Here is a 22,655-nt window from a genome sequence, read left to right on the forward strand (position 1 = left end):
GTATTTGATTTGTTTAAGTTAGTTATTGCATTTATTGTTCATGTTGTTTGATATTGTGATGTAATGTTTATGCCTCAGTTGCATTTATGCCACAGTTGTAAGTTTAGCTTCCTGTCCAGGGATTGTACTGCCCGGGACGTGCAGTCCTTGGGAAGGGGGCAGTGTTACGAATTTGGTATTTAAAAAGCTAATGTTAGTGCAATTATAAATTAAATGGTTTTATTTCTCGCGCAGTGCAGCGCGTGACGAATATTAAAAGAAAGCTAAGCCGAAAAATTGAAAATACAAGAGCGCGTACATTAAATAAATAAATATCTCTTTTTGATTTCGAGAAAGTACTGGAAAATTCTAGCGTGTGATTTTAAAATCTTATAAAAGGAGGAAAATATCTCAGTTTGTAGTTGTTGCTTAGTTTGTTGTTGTTTAGAAAAACTGCTCTTGTTGATTGTAGCGAATTCGCGGATTAGCGTTCTTTAGCTGTTTTGAATTACGTTCTATTAGACATTTGAGTAGTTAAAAGATAACTACTGTGAGATATTGTAATACTGCATGATAATTTGAGAAAATTTAAGCATTTTTTTTTTTTTTTTTGTTGTGATAATAATAAATTTTTGTTCATTTTTCATCGGACTTGTGCATTCATTTCATAACGAACCCGTACGCACGCAACATTGTCTTAGAATTTTTATCTCCAAAGTTGATTAAAGGTGAATAGATTGTTGCTGTTGACAAATGCATGTACATTGATGGAGTCATGAAACTAATTAGTGGAAGCTTGTGAAGATCCTTAACTGTCCTATTTCTCGAAAGTTGAAACAGCTAAGTCCTCTTATATATTCCCAATTCAGTTTAAATCCATGTATTGGTAATTGCATTGGAGTTTGTTTTTCCCAAAATTTAGAGAGCTGGAATTCCTTTCCACTGAATACAGTCAAAAGTCTTTAATCCGGACTTGTCGGGACTTCAGCGATTCCGGATTATAGATCATCAGTTTAAATCTGGTAAGATGGCATGCAGAAATTATAAAATTAAAAATATGAAACCGTAATTTATAAAATAAAGAGCAATTATGATCAAAAGGGTATCAAAATTTACTAAAAAAGAGCTTTATATTTATTTGTTTACTTTATTAAACTTTTCTTTCAATGCACGCATGCGTAAAGCATACATTACGCATAGTCGAAATTAGAAAATTGCAACCAGAAAACTATTTGATGTGTGATCATAATATTTATAATGACGAGGAATTTGATTTAAATCATATCAAAGATGGAGTACATCGATATGAAACACTACATTTAGTAAGGAATTATAAGCCGAATAAAATAAAAACATCTGCCCTGAAATAAGGATAGTGCTGACAGATCAACTTCCAATTCATTTATCCATTTTTTGCAGCAATTCCACTTTTTGTTTGATGGACATCGAAGCATGCTTTCCCTTTGTAGATCCTTTGGCAGCTCCAGAATCGGAAATTATTTTTGACATAATCGAAAGTTCAAGCTTACTTTTATAAAATTGCTCTAACAGTCTGCAAAAAATAATAAGCCGGATCCAATTAGAAGATTAAGGAACAACGCAATCTGCAACATTAACTGAAATAGATAATTTTAGCTTAGCTTATGCCGTCTATTGTACATTAACCATGCATAAAGGTATTATGGGCATGCATGAATGCATTATGTGTTGACGCATGCGCAGAAAGTTTGTAGCTTTGAGGTCCGGATTAAAGAATTTTGACTGTAGTTTCTAATTAAAGATTAGTACCATATATTTTACCCAATATTGACTTTTTTAATTTTCTCACTATTTTTCCACATACCCACTAAGAAAGGGCGAAATAGTATTGATGAGGCAACAAACCATATCTCTAAAAAGTATTTATGTGCCAACCCACTGTGTCACCAAAACCCAGGCATTCACACAGTGTTCTTGTGTTTGAGTACATGGGGATTTGCACTTGTAAAATTCAGTTTTCACTTTTCTGACTAGTATTTCTTTTTCTCATTGAGTATGTTTATTTCTGAAGTAATGAATGGTAATGTAACTGTGGAGTTTGCTCTCTTTTATTTTCATTATGTTAGACTGTACATTGAAGCTTTAACTGTTCTGAGGCAATTAGTGATCGTGGCCAGTGCACCATCCTGAGGTTGTGCATGATGGCAAGTTTGTACAATTCTTTAATTGTTTTAGTGAAAACTTATCTCTATGTACATGGGGGGAACATTAACATAAAAAGTTATAGAATGATTTTTTGAAAAAAGTATATTTTTATAAATTAAAAAAAAAAAATATATGGCACTGGCTACATCATTGAAAGATACTCAAACAATTTTTTCCAAACGCGCCAATGAGTTTGCATATGCTCTCCAAAATCACCAAGCAGTGTTTACTGAGGATGCAGTAAACACTGCTTGGTGATTTTGGAGAATAATTGTTAGAAACAATGCAGTGTAAAAAGTTCTGTTAATGTCATCAGTGAATTTAAAGATATTTCTTCATAGTGCTCAGTTATGATTTCTTTTAATTTAATTCACTGTTTACTAGTGTTCCTGTCAAAAGAGCATTAAAAATATCTTTAGCAAACTTTAAGAATTCCATTTCATGCATACTGAAATTTATAAGCTTTTTTGAGTCAGACCCATTTCATTTTCCAAAATAATTGCTGTTTCCAAACTGTAATGCTCTCATTCCAAATATATGGTTCATGATACTAACATTTACATGCACCGTTTCTAGGTCAAAGTATTTGAAAACTATCTTTTTAGCTCTTGATTTGCTATACAGATGGTACATTTTTTTTTTATCATTATAAAGAATATTTAGTTAAGATTTTTTGTATTATTAATTTGATTGATTCGATCATCCAATCCAACTTTTGAAATTGAATCTGGTAATTGCCTTCCTTTCCTTGATATACTCATCCATTATGAATTTTGGTTTTAGCACTACTGTTTATTGTAAACCATTATCTGTCTACTTGTCTTCCCATGCTAAATCATGTCACCCTGCTAAATTGAAAATGGCTTTTTTTTTTTTAGTCTTATATATGTCATCTTTTCAAAGTTTATTCATTGGAATCTTTGCTTTCTCGTGAACTTAGTTTAAAGATCCCATCTCTGATTTTAGTTTTTGGGAAATTAACAGCATATCTTGTCAATGCAGTTTATCCCATACATCAGCCAAATTAAAAAAGTGTTAAGATTTCACATTTCTAAAAATCCTTTATTTGGTAAATTAGATTTTCTTGAAGCTTTTCACATTCAAAAAATGTTTCAATTAATGGTTGTAATCCAGTCCCTCCTAATGCTTTCATAATTCTAATATATTAGTTTTCTGCATTTTATTACTATTACCTTACAGATAATTCTCTGTTTGTGTTTACTTTGCTTGACTTGTTTTTGATAGAAAAATAATTTTTGCACCGCCTATTTTACCAAAATCTTTTTGCTTGTGAAGAAGATGGATCTCTGTCTGATCACCCTCAAAATACAACAGAATGTTATTCAAAATCTATGTCAAACTGAGGTTGCTTTTTTGCCTATGTTTAAAATATATATACTGTTGATCAGCATTCTATGTTTTATGTACTTGATATTAGTGTAGTCTCCATTTTGTATTTATTTGTGACGCAAATGGTTTTGTTATAGGAAGTCTGCTGTGTAAATTTTGCTTGAAATGTTTCCTTCAAACAGTTTGAGTCAAAACTGAGGTCTTAGAAATAGTACATGAACTTAGCAGTTGTTTCCTTCCATGAAATAAAAATCTTCTTTAGTATTTGCTGCCATAGTCAATGAATATTATTTTCTTTTAAGAACTGTGTTTCATAAGTGATGTTTTGTTGCTAAGACTGTTTGCTGTCATAATTTTTAGACATAGTATTTCTCAGTATTGTTATTAACTTGACAACTGATATCAACGATGTGCTAATTAGAAGAACCCACATACATTTTGCCTTCCATGAAACTCTGTTGCATCTCTCATTTTGTCTTTAAACTAACTTTTACAAAGCTGAATTTAAAATACCTTAAAAGGTGAATTTAAAATGCTTTTAAGAATTTGAGCAAATTACTTAAATTTGGTTATATTTTCATGATTGTTCCTGAGGTAATGATATTTAATAATTAAGTATTTTTCCATTAAACAATTACATGCATTTCTGGTGTTGTATTTATGTACTTAGCTCTTTTTTCCCTATGCCTTTGTCTTAATACTATATGAAACAGAACATTTAGGAATGCCAACAAGGGAGCATTGTCTAATTTCATGACAAAATCATTCAGAAACATATTATGAAGAAAGGGGGCGAAATATGGCCTACATTATTTTTTTCTTTTTGAGAATAAATTTTCATCACTTTCAAAAATTTTGGTGTGCTTATCAATGTTAATACAAAATAACAAGAATTATTATATGTCTCACATGTAATTATTCTTGTGAACTGTTGTGAATTTTATTTATTTTAATGTCTATTGAGTTTTGTGAACCAAAGCTGACACTATAAATCCAATGACAGTTGAGTAGCAGTAATGAAAAGAATGCATTATCAAACAAACCATATTTTTGTTCGAAATATCTTTATCTTTCTAGTATGAACAAAGCTGCCAAGGAAATATACCAAAATAAGAAAAGTACCTACTGGTATAACTTTTAATAGAACAGTGCCAATAATTATATAAAAACTTTTATACAGTTTCTGTATGTAACTGTTCTTTTATACATGTTGGTGCTATTTAAGTTGTTTTTTATCCTGAGATTTTTTAATTTTAATTTAGATTTTGTGCTCAAAATAATATAAATTTGTTTTCCTCATCTTTAATTTATACATTGCAAAGAGATTTTGTTTTCCTTTCGTAGGTTGTATCTGAAAATTGTGCTAGGAAATGTTAATGTCACACTTTTAAATGAAGAAGAAAAGTATGTATCTTTATTGCCTTCATTCAGAAATTCATTTCAGTTTACTAAAAAATGCATTTTTTATCTTTGGGTATTCGCTAGAAAATTTTTTGAGCAAAGGGGGGATTGATGAGAATTAATCAGCATGCAAATGAATGCTAAAAATATACAAAAATAGAAATATTTCTTTATTGTTTCTTATTGTTTGTTTTTAATAATTGAAATTTTTTATAATGAGCCGAAATTTATTGATCGGTGATATTATCACTGTTTTTTATTGATTTTTATTCATTTATTTTTAATTCTTTAGCTTGAATTTATTTTTAAATTTCTTATAAAAATTCTGAAGAAACGTAGATGGAAGAATAAGTTGAGAGATTTATTCTGAGCATTTCTTTTTATTTATTATTATTATTTTACTTTTATTCTATATCTAATATCTTGATTAATGGATATTCAAGAATATCTTAGATATTTGCTGTATCATTGTGTCAGTGTTTTTGTTTATTTGAATTTACAAGTGTCTCATTTGTTTAAATATCACTAATGATTGACGGAATTAATGCACTTGTGTTTGATAGAGATCATGGCTAGTACAAATAGTATTTAACAAGAATTTAGTAATTTATTATATACACACACACACATATAAATACAGTGATACCTTGGTAATAAAATATAATGCACATATAAATACAGTGATTCTCCACTATGAAATACATCCGACTTGGTATTTATTTTTGTGGGATGTGAAAATTTGTGATTGATATAGTATGACATTTGTTTGGAATATAACTCGTGTCTGATAAATCATGACTGCATGCGCTACACTTGTTCACCTCTTTCAAGAAAATGTATGTTGCTGCCCATGAACATTAGTACATCTGTTATTACTTTACAGTAAACAACTGCAATATTCAGTAGAAAATTTTGAATTTTCAAGTGATTTTTGTGTATTTATAATTTTTTTAATTCATTAACGAGGAGTTTTAGGAATTGTAATGAGAAGAATCAAGCAATGATGAAAATTGCTAGGATCACCATGTGAAAAAAGAGCTTGTTGGAAAGTGTAAAGATGGTATGCATATCCAAGACTTGGCTATTGCATACTATATGCCAAGTATGATGCTGTTTATGATTGTGAAAAACAGACGCTATTAAATCAGCTAATATTGCAATGAGAATAAAATCGGTTACCAAAGATTGGAGATGTTAAAGCTTGTTAAAAAATTCCTTTTGATCTGGATGGTCAGAAAAACATTTATGTACAGTACTTTCATTTATGTACGATATATACTTCATCCACTATATTTGTATTTTATTATTTAACAGTGTTATAACAATAATAATAGGATTTTTGTGAGAACAGATTAATTATTTTACCTTTATTTCATATTCGAAAAGTTTTGTTTAATATATCTTCACAGATCTGGAACAATTTATTAAAATATACCAAGGTATCACTGTAATGTAGATGCATTATATAATTGATAATGAAATACTTAATGTTTAATTGTTTGTTAAATTTGATGTGTTGAATGGGGTTATTTCACTAATGACTTCTTTTCGTATGGGGATTTTATTAATTACTTTTGTTCATATGGGGATATTTTTAGAGTCAAGCAACTATAAATACTATATGGAAGCATTATTAATTTCAAACACTTAAATTCATTTTGTTATGTGCCTTTTAAAGAGACACAGTAACACACAAGATTTTCCTATCTACTTGACCTAAAACCTAATCCAAAAAAAAAAAAAAAAATCATTTGAGTTGTGTATTAACCGAATTAACCCTGAAATAAAACTAAGTAGTGGACTGGTGAAAGACATGAGCACAAATAAACATACCATTGACTGATCCAGTAGAATATGATTATTTATTTAACTCTTAAGCAATTTATATTTTAGAAAATTTTAACCAGTTAGGGAGAAATAATTGAATAAAATAAAAGGTATACTTTAACAAAATAAACTCACAATTTTCCTTCAAAACATTCTGCAATATCAAACATTATATTGAATTCACACTGGTAAGCATAATCGTTTACATTGTATGATAGAATAACATACCCTCCCCGGGGAGAAAAAAAGGAAATATTTAACAATTTACACTTTGCAAGAGCATTCCACACAGAATAAGCATTTATGAACTTAGTTACATAAACAAAATGATACTAATTTCTTATTGCACATTTTAATTTTTGAGTGTTGAGATGAGAGAATAAACCGGGTAAAATATTTTAAAATAAAGTCAGGCTTTACATCTTAACAGACAACTTATTCCAACAGCGTAGTAATGAAACCCAATTAATTGCACCTGATATAAAAATCTTAACGATAAAAAAAATTTGTACTGCCTAATTAAATTATTTAACTAATAATATATTCCCCTAGCCATTATAATTAAGTTACCTATAACAAGAAAAAAAAATTTCTTAAGTACAGAAGAAATAGTGTATAATAAAATAAATCAACCATTAACTATTGAGAAAAAAAAAAAAAAAAATCATTTAGCTGTCGCTTCTAGGAGGCCTGGTTGGTGAGGTGGTCAAAGAAGAATTTCTTAATTTAACAGGTCACAACTTAAAACCCAGATGGTTTGTAGAAAGTTCTATGAAACTATTGTCATTGAATTTCTTGAAGTATAAGCGTAAAAATCACTTAAAACTGAGATGGCTTGTAGAAAGTTCTATGGAAACTATTGTCCTTGAATTTCTTGAAGTAGAAGCGTCACCAGCATTGACCTCGGTTGAAGAAATTTTAGTTAGATGAATTCTTGACTCCTTAAGGACTAGCACTGGAGCAGGTTATCGACAATTTTCAGCAACAGATATCATCCTTGAAGATGGCTCTGCAACAGGTCATCAGTTTTGACGAGATTTTTGGTTTCGTCTGAAGATCACTGAGTGCTGGACGTAAGCTGTTGTTAAACTATTTCATGTGGGTATTCACCGCAGATAGAACATTTGAAACTTATTGATAGTAAATGCAAAAAAAAAAAAAAAAAAAAAATTATGCAGATGAAAATAGGGCTGATGAAAATTAATCTTTGGCATTTTTCTTTCGAGGGCAAGAGCCCCGTAGATCACGCGGGAGAAACTCCGCCATTTCTTCCTTTTAGCCGGCTCGCAGAGCATGTGCCTCTAATCCCCTGAGAACAGCTTAATTCGTGCTCGAAAGTGTAATAAGCGAAAAAAGTCAAAAGTCACCTCGTCCCACAAAACAACCCGTTAAAAGGGAGAACGTCGGACTGCCAACTTGGCACAACTCACTCCTCGCCAATAGTTAAACCAGTTGTAACTACAGCATTCCTTCATGTTAGCAAACTCACCAAAGCCACCACTTTGAAACCCCAACGGAAATTCTAAGTCGCCAAGCCGTCGCCAAATAACCATGCCTAGTGAAGGGAGAAAACTTGGAATTTCAACAACCCTGTAAGCAGTCCCAACGAAGGAATGCTGAAACTCGAAAAAACGACTATTTTACCGAAAAAGGGCACTTCTTCCCCCCAAAGGAGAAATCACAAAGAAAATGGGAAAAAAAACTATTAATTAAAGCTCATAACTAAAATGCAATTAAAGTTAGGAAAACGAAAGTTATGTCAAATTAAAGAGCTAATTTTTCTGCAACTAATGATATTAAATATTAAGAAATCAAATTAATTTTTAACCTGAAAAACTGAGTTTATTACATGAAATTCACCTATAACTGAAATGAAAAACTGAGTTTATTACATGAAATTCACCTATAACTGAAATGAAAAACTGAGTTTATTACATGAAATTCACCTATATCCATTGTCTGAGTGTACAAGATTGAAGACGCAGTTCGCGTAAACTCGAATAGCCGAAATAGATTACACTAGAATTAATAAGCCAAATAAAAGAATATAACCAAACTTGTTATGTAGCTCAAATTTTGAATAGTTACAAATTAAAATTTTGATTTTTATGAATCACTTAATTATATTAAATTCGCTACACAACAATTTTGTTTGAGAGATCTATGTTATTATCCTTCTCCTCTCCTATAGACTTCCTATGAGAATATTGAAAAAAATTTAATTTATTGCAACATTTTAATGATATATCTTTTAAAATTGTGATTTAAAACTGTAAATCATACATTCCTTTAAGTATTTATTTTGCAAACCTTTTAATAAATTCTTTTATGCTTAGGTACAAATATAAAGATGAATATGAAAGATTTAAGCTAGTTGTCACCATTATTGTCCTCATCCTTTCATTCTTGAATATTTTAACAACATACAGGTTTGTAATATTTTAAATGATAATAATTGTAGTTTAAAAAAAACCTTTATACACAAGTTTATTATTAATAATGCATATTTACATATGATACTTGACATTTCTGAAATGACATTCTTAAATTTTTGTTGGCTACAACTTGAAGTATCTGATTGGTTGTTAAAATTCTGTATGGTGATAAATATGTTTCTGTACTTTGTCTAATCTTTATTCACAGGTGCGTGTTATTTTTAAACTATAAAAGAATAAGAACCTTTTTTTTTTTTTTTTTTTTTTTTTTTTTTCTTCGGGATTTCAGTATATTGCCCAAAAAATGGTGGTACAACGAAAGCTTGATTATTCAGAAAGCTCAGGAAATCCCAAATTCTGGATACATGAAAATTCTGGATAATTAAGATATAAAAAAGTGGAAATATCAGTAGAAAAGCCAAATGGATGGGGAAAATTTCCTCTTTAAAATTATAAAATCAATCATCTTTTTTGTAACAAGTGTGAATATTAAAAGGCTACATTTGAAATTATCTAAATTTAAGGGGAGAAAAGCATTTCAGACATAAATCTGCTGTTTTTCATAAGCCTCAAACATGAAAGTAAAACATTGATCTGATTATGAAATCCTACTGAGTATTAAATTTGGTGGAGATGTCGGCAAACGAATATTAAATTTGGCACCAATCATTTTAGCAGAAGTCGAAATGAGCAGATCATTCCTTGTTTAATTAGGTAATAAAAAGATGCAGATTGCAGGTGAAGCGTATAAAAAATTTGAATCCCTTAAAATTGTTTCATTACATTGCCATTGTTTATTCGTTTTCAAAGTCAAGTATCAAAACTTTGAAAATGGAAACTATGTAACTTTGAAAATGCCCCTCTTCATGCAGTTCCAAATATTAACCATTTTCTCAAAATGTGAGAAAAAAATAGAACTTAAATCCTTCTTTATAAAAATTAAATCAACTTATCAAGAATTTGATGTCATTGCTTATCATTACTGGTGCTAAATTCCACTGTTTAGTAGCAATGTGTTAATACTTTGAGCTGTATAAAGCTGTTACAAATCACTCAATTTTTCAGATTTTTTTTTTTTTTTTTTTTTTTTTGCCCCCCCCCCCTAAAATTCTAACATATTGCAGTAATTTGAGATATCTGGTTATTTGAATGCCAGTTATTTGGGCTATTACTGTATTTTGATTTTTATGTAATAAAATTGCATGTAATTCATAGAAACATGTTACGAAAATGAAATACTAATAAATTTAAATGTGCCATGAGACGTGAGAATGGAAAGGAATTGCTTTGAACTAAACATATTACATTTACAGATTGCCATTTGACTTATTTACTGTTGGTGACTGAATGTTCATACATAATTGCAAGAACAAAATATATATTTATTATCAAATTATTGCCCAGAGCACTGTGAAAGCCATGGGTATCAGATAATACATAATTACCCTATAAAGTTTTAGTGTCTTTTTCCTTAGAAATTTTTCAAACGTGAAATACATTTTTCCATAAAATTGCTTTTTCTTCTTTGTTGCTTTTATGTCTGTCTGTGTGTATTTCGAATTTAAGATGAAAATTGAGATATTTTGCGTCGATGGGTAGTGGTTTATTTTCTTAATTATATAAATATAAATGGCAAATATTAGTTCAATTACATTTATGCTTATGTTAAGATTCAGGTATTTATTTTGAGGGTTACAGCCGAAAACATCGCAGACGAAAACGTCGCGGAGAAAACAACGCAAGGCGAAAACGTCGTGCTACAAAACATCGTGGGAGAATACATCGCAAAGAGAAAACATCGCAGTTCTAAAACATCGTCGTCGAAAATAAAGCGCTTCAAAAACTTCGCAGTTTAAAAACATCGTCGTCGAAAATATCGTGGTAAGAAATAAAGTATCTACAAATTATCGCATGACGATAACATTGCAAACATGCTTTTTTCAGGCTTTAATAACTATACATGGATATTCCCGTAATGATTTGTGAGCACAAGATGGAAAGAAGGATAATTTTTACTTTCATATTTTTTATTAATCAATAAATTTTTGCTGAGAAAATAAAAAAGAAACTTAAGCATAGAAAATTAATGCAACTTATAGCATTGAATAGAATTTTAAACCGACATAGTTAACTAACAAAGGCCATTAATAAATCAGTTTTTGTAAAGTTTTCACTGGTAATTTTTCATGAAAAGTATAATCTATAAGTTGCATTTAGTTTTCTATGCTTAAGTTTCTTCTTACTTTTTCAGCAAAAATTTATTAGTTAATAAAAAAAATGTGAAAGTAAAAATTATCCTTCTTTACATCTTGCACTCACAAATCATTATAGGAATATCCATTTACAATTATTAAAACCTGAAAAAAGCATATCTGCGATGTTATCGTCATGCGATGATTTGTAGATACAGTCAAAAGTCGTTAATCCGGACTCGTCGGGACTTCGGCGATTCCGGATTATCGATTTTTCCTTATTATAGATCATCAGTTTAAATCTGGTAAGATGGCATGCAGAAATTACAAAATTAAAAATATGAAACCGTAATTTATGAAATAAAGAACAATTATGATCTAAAGGGTATCAAAATTTACAAAAAGAAAAAGCTTAATATTTATTTGTTTACTTTATTAAACATTTCCTTCAATGTAAGTTGCTTCGCTTCATGTGATAATACTTTCTCTTTAATTCTATTAAACAGACATAATTTCTTGTTTAGTTACAAAGTTCCGCTGCTCAAGTCCTATAATTGCTGTGTTGAGAATACCGACTAATTTGTCAATCGAAATGTTTTCGTTTTCAATAACCTGTGGGTCACTTTCTTCACTATCGGAAGCGAATTATAATGACGAGGAACTTGATTTAAATCATATCAAAGACAGAATGAAATACTATACTTAGTATGGAATTATAAACCAAATAAAATAAAAACATCTGCCCTGAAGATAAGGATAGTGGTGACAGATCAACTTCCAATCCGCCACGTGAAATTGATAAACAGATTTCGGATCTCAAAACATACTTTCACTTTGTAGATACAAATTACATATTAGTAAATATATATCGGAAATTCTATTTGACATAATCTTTCTAATCTATCATAATCTAATAATGACGTTTCTGCCCCCCTCTGCCGCAGAGCAGCGTGAAATTGATAAACAGATTTCGGATTTCAAAACATACTTTCACTTTGTAGTAAATATATATCGGAAATTCTATTTGACATAATCGGAAATTCAAGCTTACTTTTATAAAATTGCTCTAACAGTCTGCAAAAAATAATAAGCCGGATCCAATTCGAAGATTAAGGAACAACGCAATCGGCAACATTAACTGAATTAGATAACTTTAGCTTAGCGTATAACTCCGTTACAATTTAAACGCGCATGCGCACAAACATATTCGCAGCCGTAAGGGTCTTACGCGCTCTCGTAAACGCCTGTGCGCATGCGTGAACGCGACGCATGCGCAGAAAGTTTGTAGCTTTGAGGTCCGGATTATAGATCATTCCGGATTATGGGTGTCCGAATTAACGACTTTTGACTGTACTTTATTTTTTACCATGATATTTTCGACGACGATGTTTTTAAACTGCAAAGTTTTTTAACTGCTTTATTTTCGACGACGATATTTTGTACCGCGATGTTTTAGAACTGCGATGTTTTCTCTTTGCAATGTTTTCTCCCACGATGTTTTGTAGCACGACGTTTTCGCATTGCGTTGTTTTCTCCGCGATGTTATCGGCGGACACCTATTTTGAGGACCAGGAGGATTTTGAAGTGTCATTTTTTATTTTAATTTCTCATTATATATTTATAAATATTCCAGAAACTGTGTATGCATAATTTGTGAGTCATTATTTGTCTTCCTTCATTGTGAAAGTTTCGACTTTTTTTTATTTGAAACACTTTTAGGATATTTTAAGTTGCAATAGAAATTGTAACATTAAAAATGGTAGATTTAATTATGACAATAAAAGTTTCAAATTTGAGGTAATATAAATATCACATAACAAGCATTTAGTTTTTAAATAGTATACATTTAACATGTATTGAAGTAAATGGATTGTTTTGCTTGTTTGTTCTCACTTGAGTGAGTATCTTTATTGATCATCTGTCAGTAACACATTTCAAATATATGTCTCCTCTTGAATTGTGAACTGAAATTTCATGAATGTCTTTTCATATTCTGCATAGTTATCACAACTTAGCAATCAATATTTTTAATTAAAGCTTCTTATGACATTGACATGTCTCAGCTTTTAATGTTACTAGGTGTATCAATAAATATCAGTAGTTGATGTTTCAAGTTCATAGATTTTAGTCCAGCTTCTGCATTCTGCCATTTATTCTGAAAATCAGTGGAACAACAGTATCACATTAACCCTATGAAGATAGCATATGTAATGCTTTGTTAATGGGAATAAACCAATGTTCAGTTGTCATTTGTATGCTTGCTGTGAAAATCAAACCTCATTATACTAGCAAATTAATGAGGATTACCAATATTACCTAGTGTAGGATTACTATTGAAATATTGTGTCAAGTTGTACAAAAGTGGCTAAAAAGTATTTGAAATATCATGCTTGTGTATGGTAAAGAAGGAAAGAGAAAACTGGCTATATTTAAGTAGCGAAAATATTTTAAGAAAGGCAAGCACAGTATGCAGAATGAGACAAGAAGTCAGCACCCACTATGTCTATGAATGATGAGAATATTGTAAAAGCGGAGAAGATAGAAAAGATATAAAGAATTGAAAAGTTATCTTTTTTTAATTGAATTTAAGATAAATTTAATGTTGGTGAAGCAAAATTATGTGATATCATCAAGAAGCACCTGGAAATGTCTTCCGCTTGTGTAAGATGGATTCCATATTGTCTGAAGAAAGAACCCAAGAATAAATCACATTTAATTCTGCCAAGCATTCTTCAACAAGTAAAAAATTATTCTGAATTTTGGAACAGAATAATCATTACTAAAAAATCCTGGTATAATCCACAAGTATAATCCACCTTTTCCTTCCTAGACATTTTGGATGTCTTATTCCTGAAAGAAATTAATGTGGATTTTATTTGTGTTTAGATAGCAATGGACTGCAAAGAAACAAATGGTAAATAGCGATTATTGTGCTGTTATTATGTGAAAAGTAATTTGCCCTCCCCCTCTTCCCTTTAAAAAGACACTTGAATTGCTTTATAATAATTATTTTTCTATTAGGATGTTGTTAGATCACATATAATATGATATGTTATGAAATTTTAAAGAAAATTAATGTGTGATTTCTAAACCTTTATAAATCATGCAACCTGCAGTTTCTGGTCTTTTCCAACAGAGTAAAGCTTAGTAGGGAATCGGAAGTGAAACTCAAGAATTGATGCAAGATAGTACCTTTGTACTATCACTATTGTACATCAACTCTTGATGAAAACTATCTTTAACATGAGTTTGTGAAGCTGAGGCATCTTTAGAAATGGTGGTTAGGGCGTGGAAATTGCTTTTTCAAAAACAAAATACATGCCAAACTTCCTAATTACTTGGAATCTGAACAATGATCTCTATCTATGACTTTCAGAATAACATTCCTCTCTATGGTTTCTATGTTATTGTATAAGTATTTTCACTCATCTTAATTTCTTATTACTATATATTCTGGCCTATAATGTGCACTTTTAATACAAAAATAAGATCAAAATTTACAGGTGTGCATTATACACCAGATATAAAAATGATAATTTTAAAAATAAGAAAAAGATGAGTATACAAATATGAGATTTCTACATCTACCTAAATCTTGTTTATTTAAAAGACATAACATATTTTTTAACTTAAAATTGACTAAACCAAAACTGACTTTAAAGTGTTCATTTTGATTTGCATTCGTTTTGCCCACTTTAAGCAAATAAACAAAAGCAATTTTTTGTTACAATTAATCCTTTCTAGCGATCTTGCAGGACTCAGCTCACAACACTCTCTTCTAGAATAGGCCATTTCATTACTTCTTTACTCAAAGCACACTTATTCTTTGGCCTATTAATTATTGTGATTTCATTTTTCTTCCACTCACATTTGGAGCATTCACTAACACTAAACATACTTCTTGCAGCACGATTTCCATTTTCTTTCTCAAACTGAATGGCTCTGCATTTGAAACCAGTACTGTGTTTGCTTTGTTTGGCTGGAGTCATATTTACTGCTAAAAAGAAAGATAGGACAATATTTTTCAACTGAGGCAAATGTGATTTATTTAAGCATTCAATGTTTACATCAGTGTCATGGCTTCAAATGCCTACAGAAGAAGAAAACATTTGACTCTGCAAATTCTTTTGGATCAGAAGTGCATTCTTACCCAAAATTATCTCTCTTTTCTTAAAACCCTAGAATAGCATTCTTGGGCACGGCGGCATTGAATACAACCCACCCTCTTTGCAGGATTATTTACTACATCAATCATTTCTCCCACACACACATATTCTTCTCCTTATCACTTGTCAGTCAGTATACCATTATTCAAAAGCCTGGAAAATATTTTCCCAGGAATGAATGTCTTCAAAAGAAAAGAGCATTGCACATATATCTTTCAAGTTTCTTTAGAAAGAAAAGGGTGCATGTTATGTGGTGAATATACCTAAAAATTAAATTTGTGGTTTGAAATTATACGATGTTATACACTGGTGTGCATTATACACCCAAATACATGGCTTACACCTTTTGTAATTTTCCTTGCATCTTCAAAGTTTAAAATGATAAATAATTTTCTTTGTATATTTGTTTTCTTTGTACATTTTTTTTTTTCTACTGTTTGAAGCAAATTCAGCAAATGTGAGTGCAGAAACTATAAATACTTTATAAAAATGAAATCTAATTTATATTAAATTACTTAAAGTTATGCAGATTATTCCTTTTATGAAGCCTGAGAAATGTTTTGACATTGTTAGCTGAGTACAGCAATTGCCAAGCATATGTACTATGCATGCATAACATGGTATGAACTAAAAATTATGAAAAAACTCAGTTTTCTGTGGTGTATTATGTATTATTGCTAAACAATTGTGCGAGTTTACGTAGAAAAATGCAATAAAAGTGTTTCCTCCTATTTGTATTTGGCACACTTTTAGTGACCTGTACCTTTTGCCTATCATTTCTTTAATTTTGCTTTAGTTATGTATTATTGCTGAGCAGAGCCAGCTCCAGAGTGGTTGCAATTTTAGAATTTAGAGAAGAAGCAAACAGCAGGGTTTAGGGATGATAAAATTTTTACAATTTAGGGGATGCACTAGGCAGCAAAATATTTCGAATTTGGGAACCGCAGAAACTGTACCAGGCAGGAAAAATGCCTAGCATCTGTTGCTGAGTTAAATAGAATTGAATTTATAATTGGAAATGTAGCATTACTTTGGTTACATAGTTTATCAGAAATGCAGTTTGCATTTCTTTCAGTATTAGGTATCTTTGAAATTAACTTAATGACATTTTTTGATATTCCATGAAAATTCATTTGAGTTTTAGTAAAAAAAAATCTTTGAAAATTACTCTAACTTTGATACAGGATGAAACAATTTTTATTTTTAGTGAGGAAATATAGTTGACTGTAAGATATTTCTAAAGGATATAGTTTTAGGACAGATAGTAATTGAAATGAAATTAGGAATGAGTTTCATTTTAGTGCAAATTTTTGTGTTTCATTTAAATGTGTTTGTTTTATTTAGTGCATTGTATGTTTCAGTTTTTCCCCCCCTCTGTGTGAAAAAAACTTTTTTTATTATTTTATTTCTTTGTTTTACTAATTGAGTTTTATTATTTTGCATGTTAGAACACTAGATGCTCTTCTACACTTTCTACTAGTCTGGTACTATTGCACTTTAACTATTCGAGAAAGTATTCTAGTTGTCAATGGCTCAAGGTATGGTTAGGCATATACTATGAAAATGATATATTAAATAAATAAAGTAAAAGCATTATTTACTCTGAAGAGGAAATGTTATTTTTGCTGAATTTTTTAAAATTTATGTCATAATTTATGTTACAGTGTTTGTAGGAAAAAGATCAGTTAACAGTCATTTATAAGCAAATGTAAAATTTTATTTTGTAAAAAAAAAAGCATTTTCTTTCATTTTGAAGCAAAGCAAGTATAGTTTCTGCCTCAAAAGCACTGAGTCTTTTTATATATATATATATATATGTATCCCTGAAAATGTCTCCAAAAGATTAAAAACATATAATTTAGTAAAAAAGAATTTTAGTGAAAGAAAAGTTCTTTCTTTTTAATTAGTACTATAAAAAGATAATTGCAAGTTATAACATTTTTGCAGTGTGTGATTTTTTTTTTTTTTAAATGTAAAAAACTAAACTGTCTTCTAAAGAAAAAATAAGGTATATGAACAATAGTTTATGATTTCTTCTTTTTTAAATGTGCAATGAAATACTAATTTAGTTTCCTACATAATATAAAAGCATTATATATTTAATGCTTCAGATTTTAAAATCTTAAATTTTAAAGATTTTGATTAATGTAGAAACTATTTGAATTAGCAGAAGGTTTAAAGGCTATTAAATAAATCAATAAATGTAAGAATATGTAAAAAGGATGTGTTTGAAATGTATGGAAACATATATATAAGTGCTTCAGATGAGAATTGAATGAACTGTTTTAATTATGGCAAAGCATACAAGACCTGTCTGCCTAAGGGGGTAGGTGCCTTCATGGAGGAATTTTTTTTGACGGGGGGGGGGGAGGGGTCTTTAATTCACATTATGCATTAGAAAAACCATGAAGACTCCCATATAACCAGATCATTCCGTAGGATCTGCACTGATTGAATTATCAGTGTTCAGCGATTTTTATCATTTGACCGCTGAAAAAAGTATTGAAATGCTTTAATTTCACCTTTTCAGTTTTATTAAATTTTTGTACATTGCAAATACAGGAAACAAAAGGAAGCTATATGCATTTTTTTTAATTATTGTGAATGTAAAATGATATTTATGCACCAGAAATATTAAACCAACTCACCAATTGTTAAATGAAATGCTTGTAATTCACACTTAGTTCTGTTTTTCAATGCTAAATGGACTACCTGTATGGGATTTTCATCAGTTCTTTCATAGAGGGCAGCCAAATTAACATACTTAATATCCAATTTGAAAAGAAATATCTGTAAAAATTGCTTGGCAATAGTTATCTCAGAAAAATATATATGAATGTAATGTAAATTTAAATAAATATAACTGTTTACCATGCATTTCATAAATTATTTTTAACTTTGTTAAAGAAGAGAGTCACTAAAGTTTAATATTTTTCCTTTATGAGAGTAATTTAGTTAAATACGGTACTTTCTTAGTAAAATTAAGGACAGAAATAAAATGTCTTTCATCTTAAATCAAATCAGAATTAATATCAGCATTTTTCTATTCACAGTCACAGCAGGATATTTTTCCTGTTTTATTAAGAATGTTGGATGGAAATTTGTAATCCATGAAACATTTATTAGTTTGTTATAAAGTATAATTTGCCTTTTAGATGCTGCTTAGTTTCAGTTTTCATCAAATTCCTTGTTTTTAGCTTGATTAAATAGATATTATTAAATGTAAGTAGTTAAATGCAGGAAACTCTGAATTCTGTCACTTGAGTCACTATTTTTGCACCACAGTGTAATGATACCATTAACATATTCTTCTGTTTTATAAAACATGAGTTGTCCCCATTGAGATTTGATTTCAATTAACTTTAAAACATATGAATAAAATAAATGGCTAAGTTCAGTAAGGGAAGATTGATTTTAGTTATGGCGTTCACTAAATTGGAGGGGGAAAGATTATTCATATATGTTCAAGTATTTCAATATTTGTAAGAAAATAGCTTCATCGTTGCTTTTTTGATTATTAGTTTGTAAAAGATAGAACCCTTGTTATGCAGTTATTTTCTCAAAAATTTTATTTTGCAACTTGTTGGGTATTCAGTTTTTATAGATGCATTTAATAAATTAGTAACTAATGTATCATCTGTTATTATTTTTATCATATGTTGTTATATGCCATTATGTTATTATCTATTATATCATTATCAACCTTTTTTATATTTTATGAATGATTCCATCTATTTTTCGTTAGAATTAAAGGATGGTGGAGACTTCATCATTTTATTACTACAGTTCTTGCTGGTGTATTAATATTGTGGTATGTTATGTTTATATTTATTGATTTAATAAATGAAACATTTTATTCATCTGCTTATGTGGTTACTCCTTATGTGGTTTATAAATATATTTTATTTTTCAGGCATGATGGTCCTTCATATCAATTGTTTAGGCGGCAATTCATGTTATATTCATGCTACTCTAGTAAGTTTCTGAATTCAACATTCTGGAAAAAAATTCTTTATATTTTGGCTGATCAGAAATATCCAAATGCGTAATATAAACACTGTGTTTCTAAGAGAAAAGTATTTTAATATATTGAGTACATCAGAATCTGAAAACACTGATGATGTAAATATACAAAGTACCAACTCATAAAATTCACTGATGGCATACTGATGGCTAGTTTTGCCATCACAAAAGAATTAACAAAAGCATAAGTGCATTTTTATTTTGGTTTGTAATCCGCTTTTCATTTTGACCAACTTAATTTGACCCATAAAAATTCCTATTCCTGATTTTAACAAGGACAATTTTCTTCCTTAGTTGCTGAAGTTTTCCCTTGTATTTTAATATACCCAAGGAAACTGAGTCTTTTATTCTGTATCAGCTTTACTAATTGTTAAACAAAATTTGGAACTAAAATCTTCTGTTAATATTGCAGTTCAGCTTTACAAGTCTCTCTCGTATTTAAAGCACCATTGCATCTGCCTAGAATTACGATTTCACTCAAAAAAAGTACATTGACACTGATTTTGACTGGACATCGGCTGAATTCAAGCCTTGTCAGAATGAAATGCTTCATGTCTAAAGACAGATATTAATGATCCAATGAAATTGTTAAATTCTTAACTTAAACTGAAATTCTTTATCATCATAAACAATTAATTAGCTAATTTTTTTGCCTCATGTAATTTGCGTATATCTCATTTTTTTATCTTTAATTTAACAAATATTCTCTATTCGTAAAAAGCAAAGCCCCTTGGTCTCTTTATCAGTCATGCTTGAAATTAACAACAATAATAATAAAAAAAAAAGTCTAAAAGCTTTCAGATTTTACATTATGCCCAGAGGGACTGTTTTAACCTTTTGTGTGTCACCTTTATTTATTAAATATCATGTTCTTTACACTTAAACCGTAAAATTCAATTCAACAGCAATATCACAAAACAATTTTAAAATGAGCATATCTTTAGAATTTCTGATACACAGTCTCGCATACTGAAGATAAAAATGGTTTTTTCTGTACAGTTTTGCCATTGCTTGCTTTGAAATCGTTGAAGTGTTACAAAATATGAAATTAATAATAAAACAAATTTCAAATTCCAAATTAGGGCATCCAGCTGCCCATATTCAGTGGAAAATTACGTTACTCAAAATTTGATGGCTTTAGGTACTGTTGTTTTATCACAATGCGAGAAACATACATATACTTATGTAGATTCTTCATTATTTAATTTCTTTAAATATTACACAGGGTGATAATATTCGTGGCAACAATTTGAAAAGGGAACTGACATTCAAAGTTTTCAAAGCAAAATGCCAAAACAAAATTGATAGCTTTTCTGGGCTAAGCCTTTGGGCTAAAAAGTATTTCAGTATTATATGGAACTTTGAAAGAAGCCCAGAAATAAGAATAAACATCTACATCTTTAAAATAAGCCAGCTTTATAAAGAACTTTAAATTTAAATTATAACACAATGTAAACTTCAAAGCAGAAAACTGGCATTTGCATATTAATAATAATGCCTAAAACATAATGGTAAACTGTGCCAAATTCAATGCTTAAGAACAAACACTTTTAGGTGATGAAATAAGTGCACAGCATGCAGATAAGGAAAAAGATGGGCTACTCTTTCTCATTGCAGAACCCTTTGACTGTGTAAAAGACATTATTTTGTTAATGATACTGATATTTGATAGCATGCAGGAGGCAGAAAATTAACATGATAGCGAGCAATTCATTTTGTTTTAAATTATGATTCTAAAAAAATTACAATTACACAAATTTGTATATTTAAAGTAATTAATAAGGATTGTACTATAAGATTGAGATAAGAAATAACAATTACATTTTCACAGTTTTAAATTTATAGACATGAGCCATATGTATCACAGGCCTTAAGACGAAGAACCTGGAAAGGAGTGTTTGGATATTTTTGACCAGATTGATATTTATTGTGTTTTAATGTCATCCTGAAATTAGCAAGGTGTGTCTGTTAAGTAGACTGCTATTTAGCAGGCACTGTCGATGTCAGCAGTCACTCATGAAATTCTTGATTGTGTGACTGTTTACTAACAGCAGTTTAACTGTATTAATCTAAGTTTTTACCAAATTTATTTTCTCATTTTCCCAATATTCTTTCTTCTCTGTCCCATCCTGTCAACAAGGGTCACTGTTAAAATCTCATCACAATTCAAACAATATCTGTCAACAAAAGTGTGTTCTGTAAATAAATTTGGGATATCTAAAGCTTTGTTTGATAGTCACATTAACATTGGAAATTAAAAAGTTGTATTTGATCTCCATTCAAGAATGTTTCACCTGCCATAGCATCATAATTTTCCAATTAATAGCTTTCTGGTGAAACTGTATTTATTTTTAAACTCTCTTTCCAGTTTTGTGGTAAAATAAAATGCTATGGAAATTTTTATAAGAATTAAACAATGGTGTTCATAAATAAGATTAATTTGACTGTACCTAACAGGAAACATTACTGCCACTAACTCATTCAGTGTGCTTCATTTCTCTCAAGACTCACCTGAGTAGCAAAAGTTGTAGGCTATCCTGGGGTCTATTTCTGATAGCTAAAAAAACTTATTAAAGCTTATTATTATAGTGTGAATATGAACAATTAATGGTGTCTTTCTTATAATAATCTTCATGTTGTTTGCTGTAGTTAATGTAGAGTTTTTTAGGGGGCTAACTTATGATAAGCTTTCTGTAAGTCATTAGTGTATTATTCCCCCCCCCAAAAAAAAACCTATATGGAGACTTAAGTGTGCAGACAAAAAAGCTTACTTAGTGATTAGATGCTGTCTCATAAATTACTGATCTTTCTTCGGATTTTCTTTGATAATTATATACAGTGGGATCTTACTTAATGATCATAATTTGTTCACAAATCTTATTTGTAATGTGAAACACTCATTAAACAAAACAATTTTTTCCACATTAATCAGTGTCAAATAGGATGTGTTCTATTCTAAAGAAAATACTCAAACAAATTTATAATAATGTAATTTATTATTTCTAATATTTTTTTTACAAAGTACGAGGAAGTTACCTGGAAGACATTTGGTTTTGCCTTAGCTTCAAAATTTTATCTACCAATTTTTTCCATGGGAA

At 29.8% G+C, this 22,655-nt stretch overlaps 1 protein-coding gene across 4 annotated transcripts in view; it reads left to right on the plus strand.

Moving 5' to 3' along the window:
• Positions 1-22,655, plus strand: part of LOC118186868 (transmembrane protein 120A-like) — an 86,239-nt gene that overhangs the window by 24,785 nt on the left and 38,799 nt on the right. For 3 of the 4 annotated variants that reach the window (XM_035357039.2, XM_035357041.2, XM_035357040.2), the window contains exons 5-9: positions 4,858-4,917; positions 9,078-9,170; positions 16,983-17,072; positions 19,280-19,345; positions 19,448-19,509. In XM_035357039.2, coding sequence (XP_035212930.1) covers positions 4,858-4,917; positions 9,078-9,170; positions 16,983-17,072; positions 19,280-19,345; positions 19,448-19,509 — 371 coding nt within the window. The remainder of the gene's footprint in view (positions 1-4,857; positions 4,918-9,077; positions 9,171-16,982; positions 17,073-19,279; positions 19,346-19,447; positions 19,510-22,655) is intronic. The other variant, XM_035357042.2, reaches the window with a different exon arrangement.

This window comes from Stegodyphus dumicola, chromosome 7, assembly GCF_044657685.1.
Source record: "Stegodyphus dumicola isolate Sdum_Otavi_A_Nest chromosome 7, ASM4465768v1".
In the NCBI taxonomy this organism is placed as follows: domain Eukaryota; kingdom Metazoa; phylum Arthropoda; class Arachnida; order Araneae; family Eresidae; genus Stegodyphus; species Stegodyphus dumicola.